General features: G+C 42.9%; 1 protein-coding gene across 6 annotated transcripts in view; it reads left to right on the top strand.

The window, feature by feature from the left end:
- Positions 1-14,005, top strand: part of GARRE1 (granule associated Rac and RHOG effector 1) — a 57,372-nt gene that overhangs the window by 41,018 nt on the left and 2,349 nt on the right. For all 6 annotated transcript variants that reach the window (XM_084215106.1, XM_084215110.1, XM_084215109.1 and 3 more), the window contains 6 exons: positions 498-656; positions 5,039-5,136; positions 6,744-6,869; positions 7,341-8,326; positions 11,561-11,726; positions 12,577-12,711. In XM_084215106.1, the coding sequence (XP_084071232.1) occupies positions 498-656; positions 5,039-5,136; positions 6,744-6,869; positions 7,341-8,326; positions 11,561-11,726; positions 12,577-12,711 (1,670 nt within the window). The remainder of the gene's footprint in view (positions 1-497; positions 657-5,038; positions 5,137-6,743; positions 6,870-7,340; positions 8,327-11,560; positions 11,727-12,576; positions 12,712-14,005) is intronic.

Raw genomic sequence — 14,005 nt, 5'->3', positions numbered from 1 at the left:
AATCAATTTTTAAAAAAGATTTTTAAATTATGGAGAAGTTAATTGTATTTTCAGTATAAACAAATGGAAAATATGTCCATTCAGAAGTAATCTGGGCAATTTTAATCAGCACTTTCACTTTTTTTTTAATAGATAAACGCAATTCCTTGCTCCTGAAAGAGTTGAAATAATAAGTTATATTAAGAAATATTCTAATAAGAAATAATAAGTGCTCAAAATGGTGCTTTTTGTAGTTTTGATTAAACTGGTTTGCAAGTATATAAGCAGAAATACTGTATATGATTTTGGAGCAGTATTGTGTTCCAAAGAGCAGAGACAATCTTCCATATTTCTGTTCTGCAATGGAACTCTCCCAGTTATATAAGACTGCTGAGAGGTTGCAGACATGATAGCTGTTTGAAAAGCCTGTAGAACAGTGAGAAATCCATCTGGAAGCCTTGCTGGTAGCATTTGTGAGTGGTGTGTGGGGTAGGACAGAGTGTTTATTCTCTTTGCAGCACACAATGCTGCAGTTGATCAAGGAAGCCGGATGCCACAATGGACTCACCCCCCGGGACGACTCTCCCGTGACTGAAGTGCTGAACCAGGTCTGCCCTTCCACGTGGAGAGGAGCCTGCAAAACTGCTGTGCAGCTCTTGTTTGGCCAGGCTGGACTGGTAGGTGACTGCCAGTGGTCTCAGGAAAACAAAGTTTATGTAAACACCCTGAAGAGAAGCTAGGTGCTTTGGAGTTTAGAAATGGGTTTTTCTGTCTTACTCTGTGTTGCTCTATGTTTAGTGCTGCAGTTAACTTGATTTCTGAGCAAAGTGTGTCCTTGTACAGTGGGGCTCTGTTGGTGGTGTCCCTAGTTGACAGGAACAGAAGAATGCACCAGGTGCTTCCTGGTCTCCATTTCAAGAGAGAACATAAGAAATGAAACTTCTGCTTCATAGAGAAATAGAAATGCTTTCAAATCTATAGATGACCATGTTAAAAAAAACTAAGCAGACCCAAAGACACATCTACCCCCTCTCAAATTGGCTTCAAAACTTGCCATTTTTTCATTTCCTCTCTGCTTTGACACTGGAAGCTGAGTTTCCTGCCCAGCAGAAAGTCTCTGTACCAGGTGATGCTACCTGACATCTCCAACAGAGGACAGAAGAGTTAAATGCCTGCTGTAGACATTGTGTTCTTGAGGGGAAGAAAACCAGTGGAATTTACAGCATCTGAGCAGCTGATAAAAATAGATGCTTGGAACATACTCTGATAAGAAAATGCATTTGTGCTGCCATGACTAATGACTGCAATCTGCACCTAGTGAAGTGTTTGTGCATGACATGTAGGTTTTTTGGACTACTGTGAGTAGGGGAAAAGGCTGCACCTTCAACATAGGAAGGAAATACAAGGGAAAAGGTACACTGTAGCCTGTGATAGTTTTGTCAGGTATTCTTTAAATTGTCTTTAGCCTACAGTGAGTTTAATGGTTCTTGCTGGTTCATTGCTGATTCCTTGTTCAATGTGATGGGGGACCATGAGGGCTTTGTAATTAATTTGTGATTAAAGAACCCAAATAGCTGCATATTTTAAAGTCTGCTTTTCAGACAAATCACAGCTGGTTAGGGGACCTAGACCTTCCATCCTAGCAAATTAAACCATGTGCTTTTAAAAGGTTATCCAGTAATTTTGAATGATAAATTGGAAATGATGAATTTACCAGATATTTCTACTTTAGCATCCCTTTGATACTGGATATCAGATAGTCCCTTAATAATAGTAAATACCTGTTAGAGAAGTTGGTTGAAATTACACTGGAATTCAACTGACTTTTCATATAATGGCAGCCTAAAATCAAAGGTGCAGACCATCACTGTCAGGACAGCAGTGCCCCTGCTGTCAGTCCTTCCCTGAGATGCAGGGGCTGAAGGCAGGAGGTGGCAGTGCTTTGTCTGAGAAGTTTTACAGGAGCCATGAGAAGGTGGGACAGAGAAACTGTGGAATAATAGGATTTATCAAATTTCTACTTAGGTGTTTTGAAAGAAAATGTGTATTAAATACTAATAAATAAAGGACTGGAAAAAGAGTAGAGTTAAATGGGATTATGTCTCCAGCTGCCACAGTTGGGGGTAGGATGCTGGGATTCAGCAGGGAGGTACAGGAAATGAGGCCAAGGAGGAAGGAGAGTCTCAGCAGCTCGTGGGGAGTGTGCTGCAGTCCAGGAGCAGCTGTGGCTCCTGAGAGTCTGGATGAGGAGTGCCTGGGAGGATGCTGCACCTTCCACCATTTCCTTTCCAGGGGGTTTCAGTGTTGTGCACACCCAAGTCCTGCCCCGAGGGGGTTTGAGGAGTGGCACAGTTGGACTCAGGAATCTGGAAATCTGGTGACCCCCAGTCTAGACATAACGAGTTAGACCTGCTGCTAATTGAAGCACTGACATTCTTCAGGTTTGTCATCACTTTTGGACAGTGTCACCATAAAACTTGCTTACACATTCTCCCAAATGACAGTGCTGAGCTGTGGAGTTTCACTTGTGTTGAATCCTCAATGTCTCCAAAGATTTTTGCATGAACATCAGGTTCTGAAAGTAGCAGGCTTCTCTCTTCAAAGACACATAATGAGCTGTGCACATGCCAGAGGACCTGCAAGCCTGCTCTCCTTCATTCTCACTTTGATTTGTTACAGTTTAGAAGGGAATGAGGGTTGAGGTTTTTCTTTATAAACTCTGTGCCAGCTTTTTTTTACAACATCCAGTTATGCTTGTATGTAGCTTCATGCAGTGACAAGAAATTGTAATTTGGGTCTTTAAAGAGTTCTTTGGGTGGAAGGGAGAGAGGAAGCACCTGTAAAACAAGAACAATGGATGTCTGAGGTACAGGAAGCTGTTCTCTAAGCACCACCAGGCAGAGAGGGAGGATGTGTTTATTTGAAGTTTATTTTGTGAAGAGGGCAGATGAATGAATCATGGCACAGTGTTATGTAGGCTTTGGTGTGCTGCTTTCAGATCCTGGGCTGTCTGCATTCATTCAGAATTGTGTGTGGATCTGTATCTTAAATGCCCAGTTGGAAAAAACATTACTTGGCAGTCTCATTGCTTTTAACCTATCTTGTGCCCTTGTGCCTTTTAAGAAGTGACTCATTAAGTGTGGAAAGCACAATGAGTTGTGACTTAGTTTGCTTGGTTATTTTGGGCTGTACGTTTTTAACAGTAATAATTTGAAGTGCTGGTTTTCAGTTCTTACCTTAGCATGTATATAATAAGAATTGCATTTTGAGATTTGGATCAGCTGATGAAATCTGCATGTTTGAAGAAAAATAATGTACATTCAAATAGCTGAATTCAGAGGATGAGCAGAAATACAATTTCCAATTGGTCTCATGCAAAGAGGTTAACAGATACAACTTTTTTTTGGTGGTATTAGACACAGCAAACACCAACATGCATTGCAGGAGCACTCAATCCCCTAGTAAAGTTTAAACCCCAGGTGTCCTGACTGACAAATGTTGAGAAATGTAAAGCTTTTTGCAAAGGGAAGAAACAAAGGTTTGTCCTGGAGGAGGAGCACCCCAACAAAGCCTGGACCATGGGCATCAACCATGCACCACAACAGAACCTGACACAGGCCTGCACAAATCACTTCTACCTCTGACTTCTGAGGTGCAAGCTGGATTTTTCTTGGGAGTTAGAACAATCACTCCTGAGTTCATCTCTCCTTACCACAGTTATGAGGAGTTATCTGTTAACAGTTATTAACTGTTAGCACTGTTATAAATTACCCCTGCAATAGGGCTGAATTGCAGATTACCAAATTAAATAAAATTAAAATATACAAAGACCAAGAACAGACTACTGGAATTTCCTGTTACAAAATGAGAGGTATTTTCAGGGGTGGATGATGGTGTGGCCTTTTTGTCACCATGCTTAAATGTGTTTAAAATTGAATAAACCTGGGCAAAGGCTTACAGTCAGCTGAAGGAAAAAGAAGGCCTTATGCTAAAATATTTAAAAGGTGGGAAATAATTATGTTCAAGTGTTATTGGATGGTTTTGTTAAAGTGAGAGAGAAGAAACTCAGCATTCTGTTTCACATTTTTTCATACCCAGTGACAGACACCCAGTTAGAAGCAGGACCAGTGTAGGTTGGGTGATGGCAACAAAGTCAGTGATGTCCCTTGGGGCTGAGTTATAGCAGAGGACTTTTGTCATTTCAAGGATAAATGGCACAGCTAATCTGCTAGTCACTGAAGCAAGAACTGCTGACTGCTGCCAAAAAGCTGCTATTTCAGCATGACCAAAATAGGAAATTATGGAAATGATCAAAAAGGCCAGCCCACACAGCCTGGACAACAACAGAAAGCATGAACCAAATATGGAACTTACTATCACTAAATTAAAAGCTGAATGAAGCTGAAGTGAATCCATTCCTTTTCCATTGTCTAAAAAGAAAGGTTCATGACACAGGGTTGGTCTTCAAGGCTTTCTTCTTCCATGTGTCTTCATGATGTCTTACAGGTGGCTCAGAGTCCAACACACTGTACAGTCACTTTTCTTCTCTTTATTTAATCAGGAATTAATAGTAGTGCAGTTTCATTAGGTGGAATAGAGAAATGTTGGTGTGGAATTTTATAACCTTAAAAGGGGGGGGGGTTGTATTAGGAGTTTTGAAGGGTTTCTGGCTGGATATTACTTGTCTATATCATACCATGCACTCCAGTGAAATTATTTAAAACATTTGGCTGAGTAGGTGTTTGGGAGCTCTTGAAGTAGTAACTGTGCTAAACTTCTCAAAAATACCGAGAACTGCCAGCAGGGAGGTACAGCAGCTGTAGTGACATAGTGATGCATTACTACAGGATGTAATACAGGGTTCTGTACTAAACTAATTTTATATTAAAATAGAAGTAGATTTACAACGATTTCATGAGTTGGTTTGGTTTTATTTGGGGGTTTTTGGGTTTTTTTTTTTTTTGTACCTGTAGGTAGGGGAGAGGAGATTATTAAGAGTTTACTGGGGTAATAAAATAACTAATTCTTAAATTTTCTTCCCTTTTATTTTAATTACTAGGTGGTTGTGGACACAGCACAGATTGAAAATAAAGAAGCCTATGCTCCTCAGATAAGTTTAGAAGGATCAAGAATTGTGGTGCAAGTTCCATCAACGTGGTAAATAAAAATCCTGTATTGCAGATTGTGACTGAAATACACGGGGAAAATTGGACAAATGGAAGAGAGAATGTGCACAGTTATGGCACAGCTTCCTTAGTTCCTCTATCTGGACTGTTGAACACCTCCATTCCTGACAGGCTCCTCTGTAGGAGGCAAGGCAAGAGAGGCAGTGCTGGGGCACTGAGACTTGGAGGAAATGTAAAACCTTGATGGTAAAAGAGAAGGTTTCAAAAATAATAATCTACCAGTACTGGTGCCATGCTCTGCCCTGGCAGGTCACAGCTGGAGCTCAGGAAGGCCAAGAATTGGCTGAGTAAATGTGAGAGCCTTTGCTCTTTCTTCACTGGGCTGTTCTTTAGGTGCTCCTTGGACCTCTGGGCTCCAAGAGATGCTGTTCTGCCCCTTTAGGTGTCTGCCTAGTAAAGAATGGTTGATCTGCAGCTTGTGAGGATTTCTTCCTGTTCAGAGCAGTGGGAGCAGGAAGCTATGGCAGCTCTTGTCTCTAACTGGGAAGGAGGCAGCGTTAGGAATTTCAGTACAACACATTTCATTCACTGGAGTCCTTACAGAGGCAGCCTGTTCCTGATGGGGCTGCTGGCATGGCCGGGGAGGGAGAGCCCCGGGGCTGTGTCCCGGGGCAAGGGAGGAAGGGAGAAAGGAAGGAAAGGAAGGAATGTATGTATGTGTGCATGGGGTGTGTCCTGGGGCTGTGTCCCGGGAAGGGGAGAGGGAAAGGATGGTGTATGTCCTGGTGCTGTGTCCTGGGGAAGGGGAAAGGGAAAGGATGGTGTATGTCCTGGTGCTGTGTCCTGGGGAAGGGGAAAGGGAAAGGATGGTGTATGTCCTGGTGCTGTGTCCCGGGGAAAGGAAAAGGATGGTGTATGTCCTGGTGCTGTGTCCCAGGGAAGGGGAAGGGGAAAGGATGGTGTATGTCCTGGTGCTGTGTCCCAGGGAAGGGGAAAGGATGGTGTATGTCCTGGTGCTGTGTCCCGGGGAAGGGGAAAGGATGGTGTATATCTTGGTGCTGTGTCCCGGGGAAGGAAGGAGTGTCCCAGTACTGTGTCCTGGGGGAGGGAATGAAGGAGTGTCCTGGGGGGAGGGGAAGAAGGAAGGAAGGAAGGAGAGTGTGTGTCTGTGAGTGGGTGTCTGTCTGTCCGTGTGCGGTGCCCTGGGCTGTCCCCGCTGCCGGGGGCAGCGCCGCCTGCTGGCGCTGGGCGGTGGCGCGGGGAGCCCGGCCCGAGCCCCGGTGCCGCTCGGGGACCCCCGGCCCAGGCTGGGGCATGTGCGGGGTTGTGTCGGGCTCCCGCCGTGTTCCAGGAAGGCGTGTTGAGTGTTCCGTGTTCATCTGCTGCGCCTGAGCTGTGCCTGCTAAAGGGCTCTTGGCAGTGATGAGTTCCATACTCCGTACTGCTGAACCTCACAGCTCGGTTAGCTCTGTGTTCCACAGCAGGCACAGCTCAGGCTGCAGCCCAGGAACCCCCAGGCATTCCCATGTGGTTCTGCAGGAGTGCAGCAATTGCCTTCTGTATTCTGACTGATATGGTAGAATTGTTAATGTAAAAAAATGAGCATTTTGATTTCTGAGTTAAACTGAATGTTGACAGGTGTCTGAAAGAAGATCCAGCAACAATGTCTTTGCTACAGAGGAGTCTGGATCCGGAGAAGACTTTGGGGCTGGTGGATGTGCTCTACACTGCTGTGTTTGATATACACAGGTGGAAGGAGGGAAGGTACATCTCTTTTCTGGTTCAAACGAAGCTGTCGTTGTTGAATAATCTGTGCTGAGGGATTTGATAGTGCCAGCTCATCAGAAGGGGAAAACAGGAGTCAGACTGAGAGTGAGACACTGTTAATCCCCACAGATACCTTCTGGGTACATCCAGAGATACAGGAGACTGCTTAAAACCAAACCAGCAGCATATCTAAGGGTTAAAAAGTATTTGCCTCTCTCTTACAAAAACACTTAATTTATATTAAATTGGTCTCCATTTAGGTCTTGAAGCACAACTAAAATGTAAGGAGTGGAAAGTATTGCAAATATGAGGAATAATTTGCTTTGTTACCATAAGAAGTAGCTGGTGGACTTGGCAGTCTTTGGTATTGTTTCTTTCTTGAGCTATTACCGAAATACACGTTTTCCCCCAAAGTACAACTCAGTTATCTATTAGGTGGTTTGATATACATGTTTTTTGTTGATGCAGGGAGCAAGCTTTGCCTTGTATTCAGATCCAGTTACAGCGTGAAATCTCAGAATTTGGGAGCCAAGTTGACATGCCACCGGGGAATGGAAGCAAATCTTCAGGGGGTCTGCAAAAGACATTCTCCAAACTGACTTCACGGTTTACAAAAAAAACTTCCTGCACTAGTACAAGTAACACAGGAAGTTACTCAATCCCCAATACACCTTCCAAAAACGTCTTCATAAGTTCCAGCTCGGAGGAGAAAGCTAAAATGCCCACTAACATGGACGCACGGCTGCAGAACATCCTGAACATGGGCAACTTCCCTCGTGGCGCGGATGCCCTGCAGCCAGTGCAGAGCACAACCAACCAGCTCGTCAATGGCTTCCTAGTGGAGAGACGGGACAGCTTCTTCAAACCAGATGATGGCAAGGATGACAAAGGTATGAATTTACCGACTGACCAAGAAATGCAGGATGTTATAGATTTCTTGTCTGGTTTTAACATGGGCAAATCCCAGCAGACTTCTCCGATGGTGAAAAGAAGGAACTCTGTTGCATCCTCTACAGCGGCAGAACAGAAACCAGGAGCAGTTCAACAGCAGCCACAGTCTGTGTCTCACACCCCGCTGCATCCTCCTCAGCAAGGCTTGTCCCAGCAGCAATCCCAAAAGCAGCAGCAGCAAATGCAGTATTACCAACACCTGCTTCAACCTATTGGACCACAGCAACGTGTACCTGCCAAATGGCTCAGTAATTCTTCACAGCAGCAAGCTCCGGCTGTTGGAGCTGGGTTGTCTCATATCAATCAGTGGAACAATCCTGGTTTTTCAGATTTAAGCTCTGATTTGTACAGCTTGGGTCTTGTGAGCACCTATATGGACAATATGATGGCAGAGATGTTAGGACAGAAACCACAAGGACCTAGAAACAACACATGGCCAAATCGTGACCAAACTGATGGAGTGTTTGGGATGTTGGGAGAAATCCTGCCTTTTGACCCTGCAGGTGTGTGTCTTTTCCTTTATTATGCTTTTGGTAAGGGTTCTTTGCAAAAGAACACTGGGAATATTGCTGGCAATAACTGTCATTTCCCTGTGCTGCATGTAAGGGTGCTGACCAGTGCATGCAGGGATTTGTGTGTGTGCTAATTTGCTTTTTTAACAGAAGGTGATCTTAAAACTCTCATTAATAAGTAAGAATGGGAATGAATTCCTTGTTTCTTGTCCCAGTTGTAGTAGTCTGACCTTTCCTATATGGAGCACACCAGAGTACTGAAAAGATACCTACAGATGATGTTCTTGCTATACTTAGTTTGTAAAATTGTTTAAAATCAAACTCTTGAGCTCAGGTGTGTTCCCTCTCCTCAAAATTATTCTTCCTGCTCTTTAGCAGTCTTCTAACCTGGAGATATGGGAAAGATGGAACCCAGCTGTATCCCCACATTTTCCCTCTGTTGCTCCCCAATTCCCTGCGAGTCTACTGGTTCCTGTTCCACAGCTGGTTCTGCAATTAAAAGCTTGGATGTCAAAGGATTAGAGACTAAACAGCAAGTGCCATGAGGTTTGCCACATGTTTGGACCACCAGTAAATTGTAAATGTAGATGAATTGAGATAAAATTTTATAGTCATAAACAAATATCTACAGACCAGAAACTGACAGTGGAATTTAAAAGGAGATGTGAATCCCCACGTGGGTCATTGACTTGAGAGCTGGACTTGATGATCCTTGTGGGTCTCTTCCAACTCAGAGTATTCTGTGATTGTGTGATTCTGATGGTGGTATTAAGAACAACTTACACAGCTGCTACCTTGTAAATGTAACTTCTGTTGGCCTGGAACACAGCTGCAGGAATGTTGTAGTGTGCATTTATGGCAGCTGCCTGAGGGAGGAGCAGAGAACAGGGAAACCTTTTATCAAAGCAGGGCTCAGTTTCCCGTGCTCATTTGCACTCGTCTGTGTTTGGAATGTGTAGGCGTCTCAAACCAGCTCCTTTGACTCATAATTATGATAGTTATTTTGTCAACTTACTTGATTAATTAGTGGAGTTTCTATGGCAAAAATAGCCAACATAGTTACATTGTTGCCTAATAACTGTAAGTCTGAATTAGCATCATCTTAGTTAAACAGACTTAGGGTATAGACTTAAGGATTATCACAGCCACTAAGGAAGGACAGAATTATTCTCAGCAAGCACTAAGTCCATGTGTGTGTGGGGAAAAGAAAGCAGGTACACAAAGGACTGGTATTCTCAGCATTTTAAATCCATTCTATTTTTGCAGTATTTTCCTTTTGCTGTGCAAAAAACTACTTGTTTTGTTCCATTTGATGAATGTCAAGGACGTAGAAAGTGGTACTTGGAAAAGGTGACTTACTCAAGGTTCATAAATGGTGCTCAGTGGATTAAGATGCATACTTCTGCAGTTGTAGTGATAAGTAAACAGTATTTTTCCCAGATCTGGAAAAAAAAAGGTTTAAAAAACCAAAACCAAACAAAAGTCCTTCCAAATGAATACTCTTCCACTAGAAAGAACTTTTCTTCCTAGAACTTGCCAGGTTGAGCTGTGGTGTAGAAAGCTGCATTTTAAGCTTTAGTGTTGTACAAAAACTTTTCTGCTGTAAACCAGAAAACCATTTTTCATTTCCAGGGTTTCCTAGGACTGTACATTTCTCATTTGAAACAAAACACATTACTTTTTTGATAAATACTTTTAGAGTCTGAAAATGATGTCTCTCTTCAGATGCAAAACTGTTGATTAAGAATTTGTAAAATTGAAATTTATGGCTTTTCATGTTGAAGGCCTAACTAGTCCCAACAATGTATTTTGTAGTACTTTAGTCATCACTAAGAACCTGATGAAGGAATGTTGCAATAAGAACAAATAGAAGGAATGTTGGTAATTCCAATCTTTTGGAGTAAAAGACTATGTGATCAAAACCTGTTCACGTGATGTTTTCAGTGAGGTAAAAATTAACACGAGCTTCTCTTTTGAATATACCAGCACCTTAGAACTTAAAGCTGTCCACAGGTAAAAAAGCTTTGATGTCCTTCAGAATCCATCTAGTCTCTGTTCTTAGATCTGAGGAACTGTCTGGCTCTCAGCCTCATCTTAAATAGACATAAAGGTATTTCAGAGGGAGAACAAGCACTGCTGGGGATATATTGCTCCTAGATAGCTCTCAGATAGTCCTTGCTTAATAAAGAAGGCAGAGAAACAAAGTTTTCTTTGCTGTCTTTTTAATTTGCATTCAGCAAAACATTGTGGAGGTCTTTTCTGGATGTGTCAAATGAGTACAAGGAATCATATCTTCCAAATGCAGTATTGAATGTAGGGAGCGGTCAGATGAAAGATTTCTGCTTTGTGAGCTGTGCAGGATTGTTGGATGTTCTTCAGTCTTCATTTCCAACTGAGACTGGCAAGCCAGCAGCTCAGTACTTCCCACTGCAATTACTGTGCATGCAGTCTAGACATTTTCCATAAATCCAGTCAGATTGCCAAGTTTTTTCTCAGGGAATCAAAAAAGGCAAAAGAAAGAGAAGCTGTGGAAACTCAGTTAGTGACTCATTATCAGCAGTCTTTTGAATACAGCAATTGCTTGCTCTGATCAATGGAGCATTTGAAACACTTTTGGATTAAGGCTTTTGCTGTGTCTGCTCAAGACCGTGCTTAGAATAGAAAAATTTTTAAATTACTGCTTCTTTCTGTAAATATAATTCTTATTCTGAACTATCTTGTAGTCAGAATCAGAATGTTTTCAGAATTGTCTCATCCTTATAGGAAGGAGGCAGTTTTGGTGCTCTGTGTTCTAGTATGATCCAAGCAGGATCACAACATAGCTGGAAACCATGTTGCACTCTGCTATCAACCACAATAACTGTTCTGCTCTTTTTCACATGTGTGGATAAATGTACAGTGTCCATTTCATCAGTGTCTGCTGATCTTGGTCCTTTCAGCATAGACATGATCATAGTACAAACACAGTTTCCCTGATGGAATGCAGGGGGCAGGTGTACTTCCATGTGATGATTATTATCCACCATGGATGCTGTGTATCTCACCTTGTAAAACATTTCTGTTCAGTGTTCTTCACTGCTCCATGAAGTCCCATCCACTGCTGGTTGCCGTTCATCATCGGGGAGGGAATGGCTGTGGTGTGGGGTACGGTCAGACCTAAAGCACTGGAAGTGCAGCAGCAGTAGCTGAGTGTCAGCAATGCACTTGTTGGTTTCTCTCATTCAGTTGGCTCTGATCCAGAGTTTGCCCGCTATGTTGCTGGGGTGAACCAGGCTATGCAACAGAAGAGGCAAGCACAGCACGTCCGGCGTCCGAGCACCACGCGTGGCAACTGGCCTCTTCCTGATGATCCTCACAAAACCTGGCCTTTTCCTGAGTATTTCACAGAGGGGTAAGAGACTGCACAGGCTGGATGTTTTTATTGTAGGACTTTACTTTGCACTCAGACTTGGCAGTATGTGGGAATACTGGGTTCAGTTGCTACTGCATGTGTGAAAGCTGCACTTCACTGTTCAGAGCGAGCAATGTGACCCTGCCCGCTTTGCTGACCCCAAGGCACTGCCATGCTTGATGTCATCCTTAGAGTGGCATGGATACTGACTAGGACTCCAGCAGAGGAAATAAGGAATCTATAGCCCAGATGGATTCAGGAGAGTTTTCTTTAAGTGTTTTAAAAACAGCTTTAAGACCTAGTTTTGATGAAATGTGATGCTGTCCAAGTTGCAGGGCCTTATTGAATTCAGTTTTCCAGATTTTAGCCACTTAATCCTGCTACTAAAAGGCAGGTACCTCACAGCAGGTACATTTGTAGTTTTTAATATCCTCCAAATCATAACTATTTACTACACAAGAAGTGTTTCAAGATTCTCTGTCCATTTGTCCATAATGTAAGAGCAGTGAGTCTCTAGTGCAAAACCAGTATGGATATGTATTCTAGCTCAGTGAAGACGTCAAGTACTTAGTGATTCCAAACCTAAGGATCACTTGTTTCTCCTTCCTGAACAGGAGAGGTGCTTCTAATTGGTATAATTATTGTAGTTGAATATATATAAAGAGGCTGTAACAGACAGAGCAGTTACTGTGAGCCCTCAGAACTAGTGAAAGTACCTGTATTACTGGCACATTTTACCAAGTGCTGCAATGTTGTGCTCTGAGGTATCCAAAGATTCAGCACAACTGTGGCACACAGTCTGGGCCAGGCACAGTAAATACAAGGACTAACACAACTTTCTGTCTTGCAGTGACGTGACAAACAGCTGGTCTGGTACTCAAGGAGACTCTGCCAGCTCAAGTGATGAGACCTCCTCAGCTAACGGAGACAGTTTGTTCTCCATGTTCTCAGGGCCAGACCTTGTTGCTGCTGTAAAGCAGAGGAGGTGAGCAAAATGAACAGAAATAGACTACTTTGTAAGGTTCCTTTTGTTTATATGTCATTTCATTTGAGTGGCCAGACAAAGGAAATTCCTGGAAATGAGACAAGTCTCCACAAACACGAGTTTGTGTACTACACTGGTGATGTGGACTGGGGGATTCCCAAAGTGAGTTCTATTAGCAGCTTTCTCCTTGTACAAACCAGCTCTGTGCAAACAGCCAGCCCTCCACTGAGGGTGACCATGGCTAGGAAAGATCTGATGCTTTCCCTCTTGCATGAGAGTCTCCTTTTGATACCATTTCCTGGAGCTTTATGAGATCCTCACTGGTTTTGTGGAGTGCCTGATGTGGTGGGTTTGGCTGCAGCCCGTGGCACGGGGGAGAAGCTGCTGCTAACCTGGTGTGCACTTCTCACCTTGGCTGCTGCTGCTCCTCTGGGAGTGGGAAATCCACCCCTGCTTAGTCCTCTGTTTCTCACAGTAGGAAGAGGAGGCCAAACTGCCTTTGTAAATAATTTCAGTAATGGAAAAACCAAGCCAGGATTTTCAGCTATGAACAGGCCACTTCTGTCAGTTGTGTGAATTACAGCAATTCTGCTTTTCTACAGGGCTGAAGGCTTGGTGTCTTTGGAACCTCAGTGATTGCACAGCAGAGGGTAGTTAGGACTATAGTAACAAAAGGCACAAGATGAAGCATGAATACCAACCCAAGTCCAATCTGGAATTGTTCTCTCAAACTATTTTTTCAGTCTTTTCTAAAAATAAAATGAGTGGCCAAATATTTGTTTACAGCCAGAGTAATCTGGAGTCAATACAGAGATACAAGATTTTCTACTTTTTGGTGAATGAAAAAAAAATCAGTCCCAGTTTCTCACAGATTCTACCTGGATAGCTATTTTTGTAAGCATTATCAGAAAGGAGTAAGAGTAGCTACTTTCTGAATCTTTACATTTAGCCAAGACTTCAAAGGGAGGGAACAAAAATTGAGCTTCAATGAATGTTAAATTGAAATTAATGGGAAAGAGCCATCTAATAAACAGTCACAGAAAAAAGAGTAATTACTTGTATTTTAAAAAAAAGGCAGCAGGAAAGGAAAACAAACACATACGGGTGACTTAACATGCCAAGCCAGTAGATAGCTGGAGACTGATCATGGAGCAAGAAGAAAAGCCTGTGGTTTATGTAGTGCTCTAAAAGGCAGAAAAAAGTTTCCAAAGAGGGTGCTTCACTGTGGAAAACCTCAGCTGAAGTAACAGTACTGCTGTCTCCTGTTACTTGTAGGAAGAGCAGTGTTCTGTAG

Source organism: Fringilla coelebs (genome assembly GCF_963513975.1).
Source record: "Fringilla coelebs genome assembly, chromosome: 14".
NCBI lineage: Eukaryota > Metazoa > Chordata > Aves > Passeriformes > Fringillidae > Fringilla > Fringilla coelebs.
Note: the sequence above shows the minus strand (reverse complement) of the source record. Positions and strands in the feature narration are given on the sequence as shown.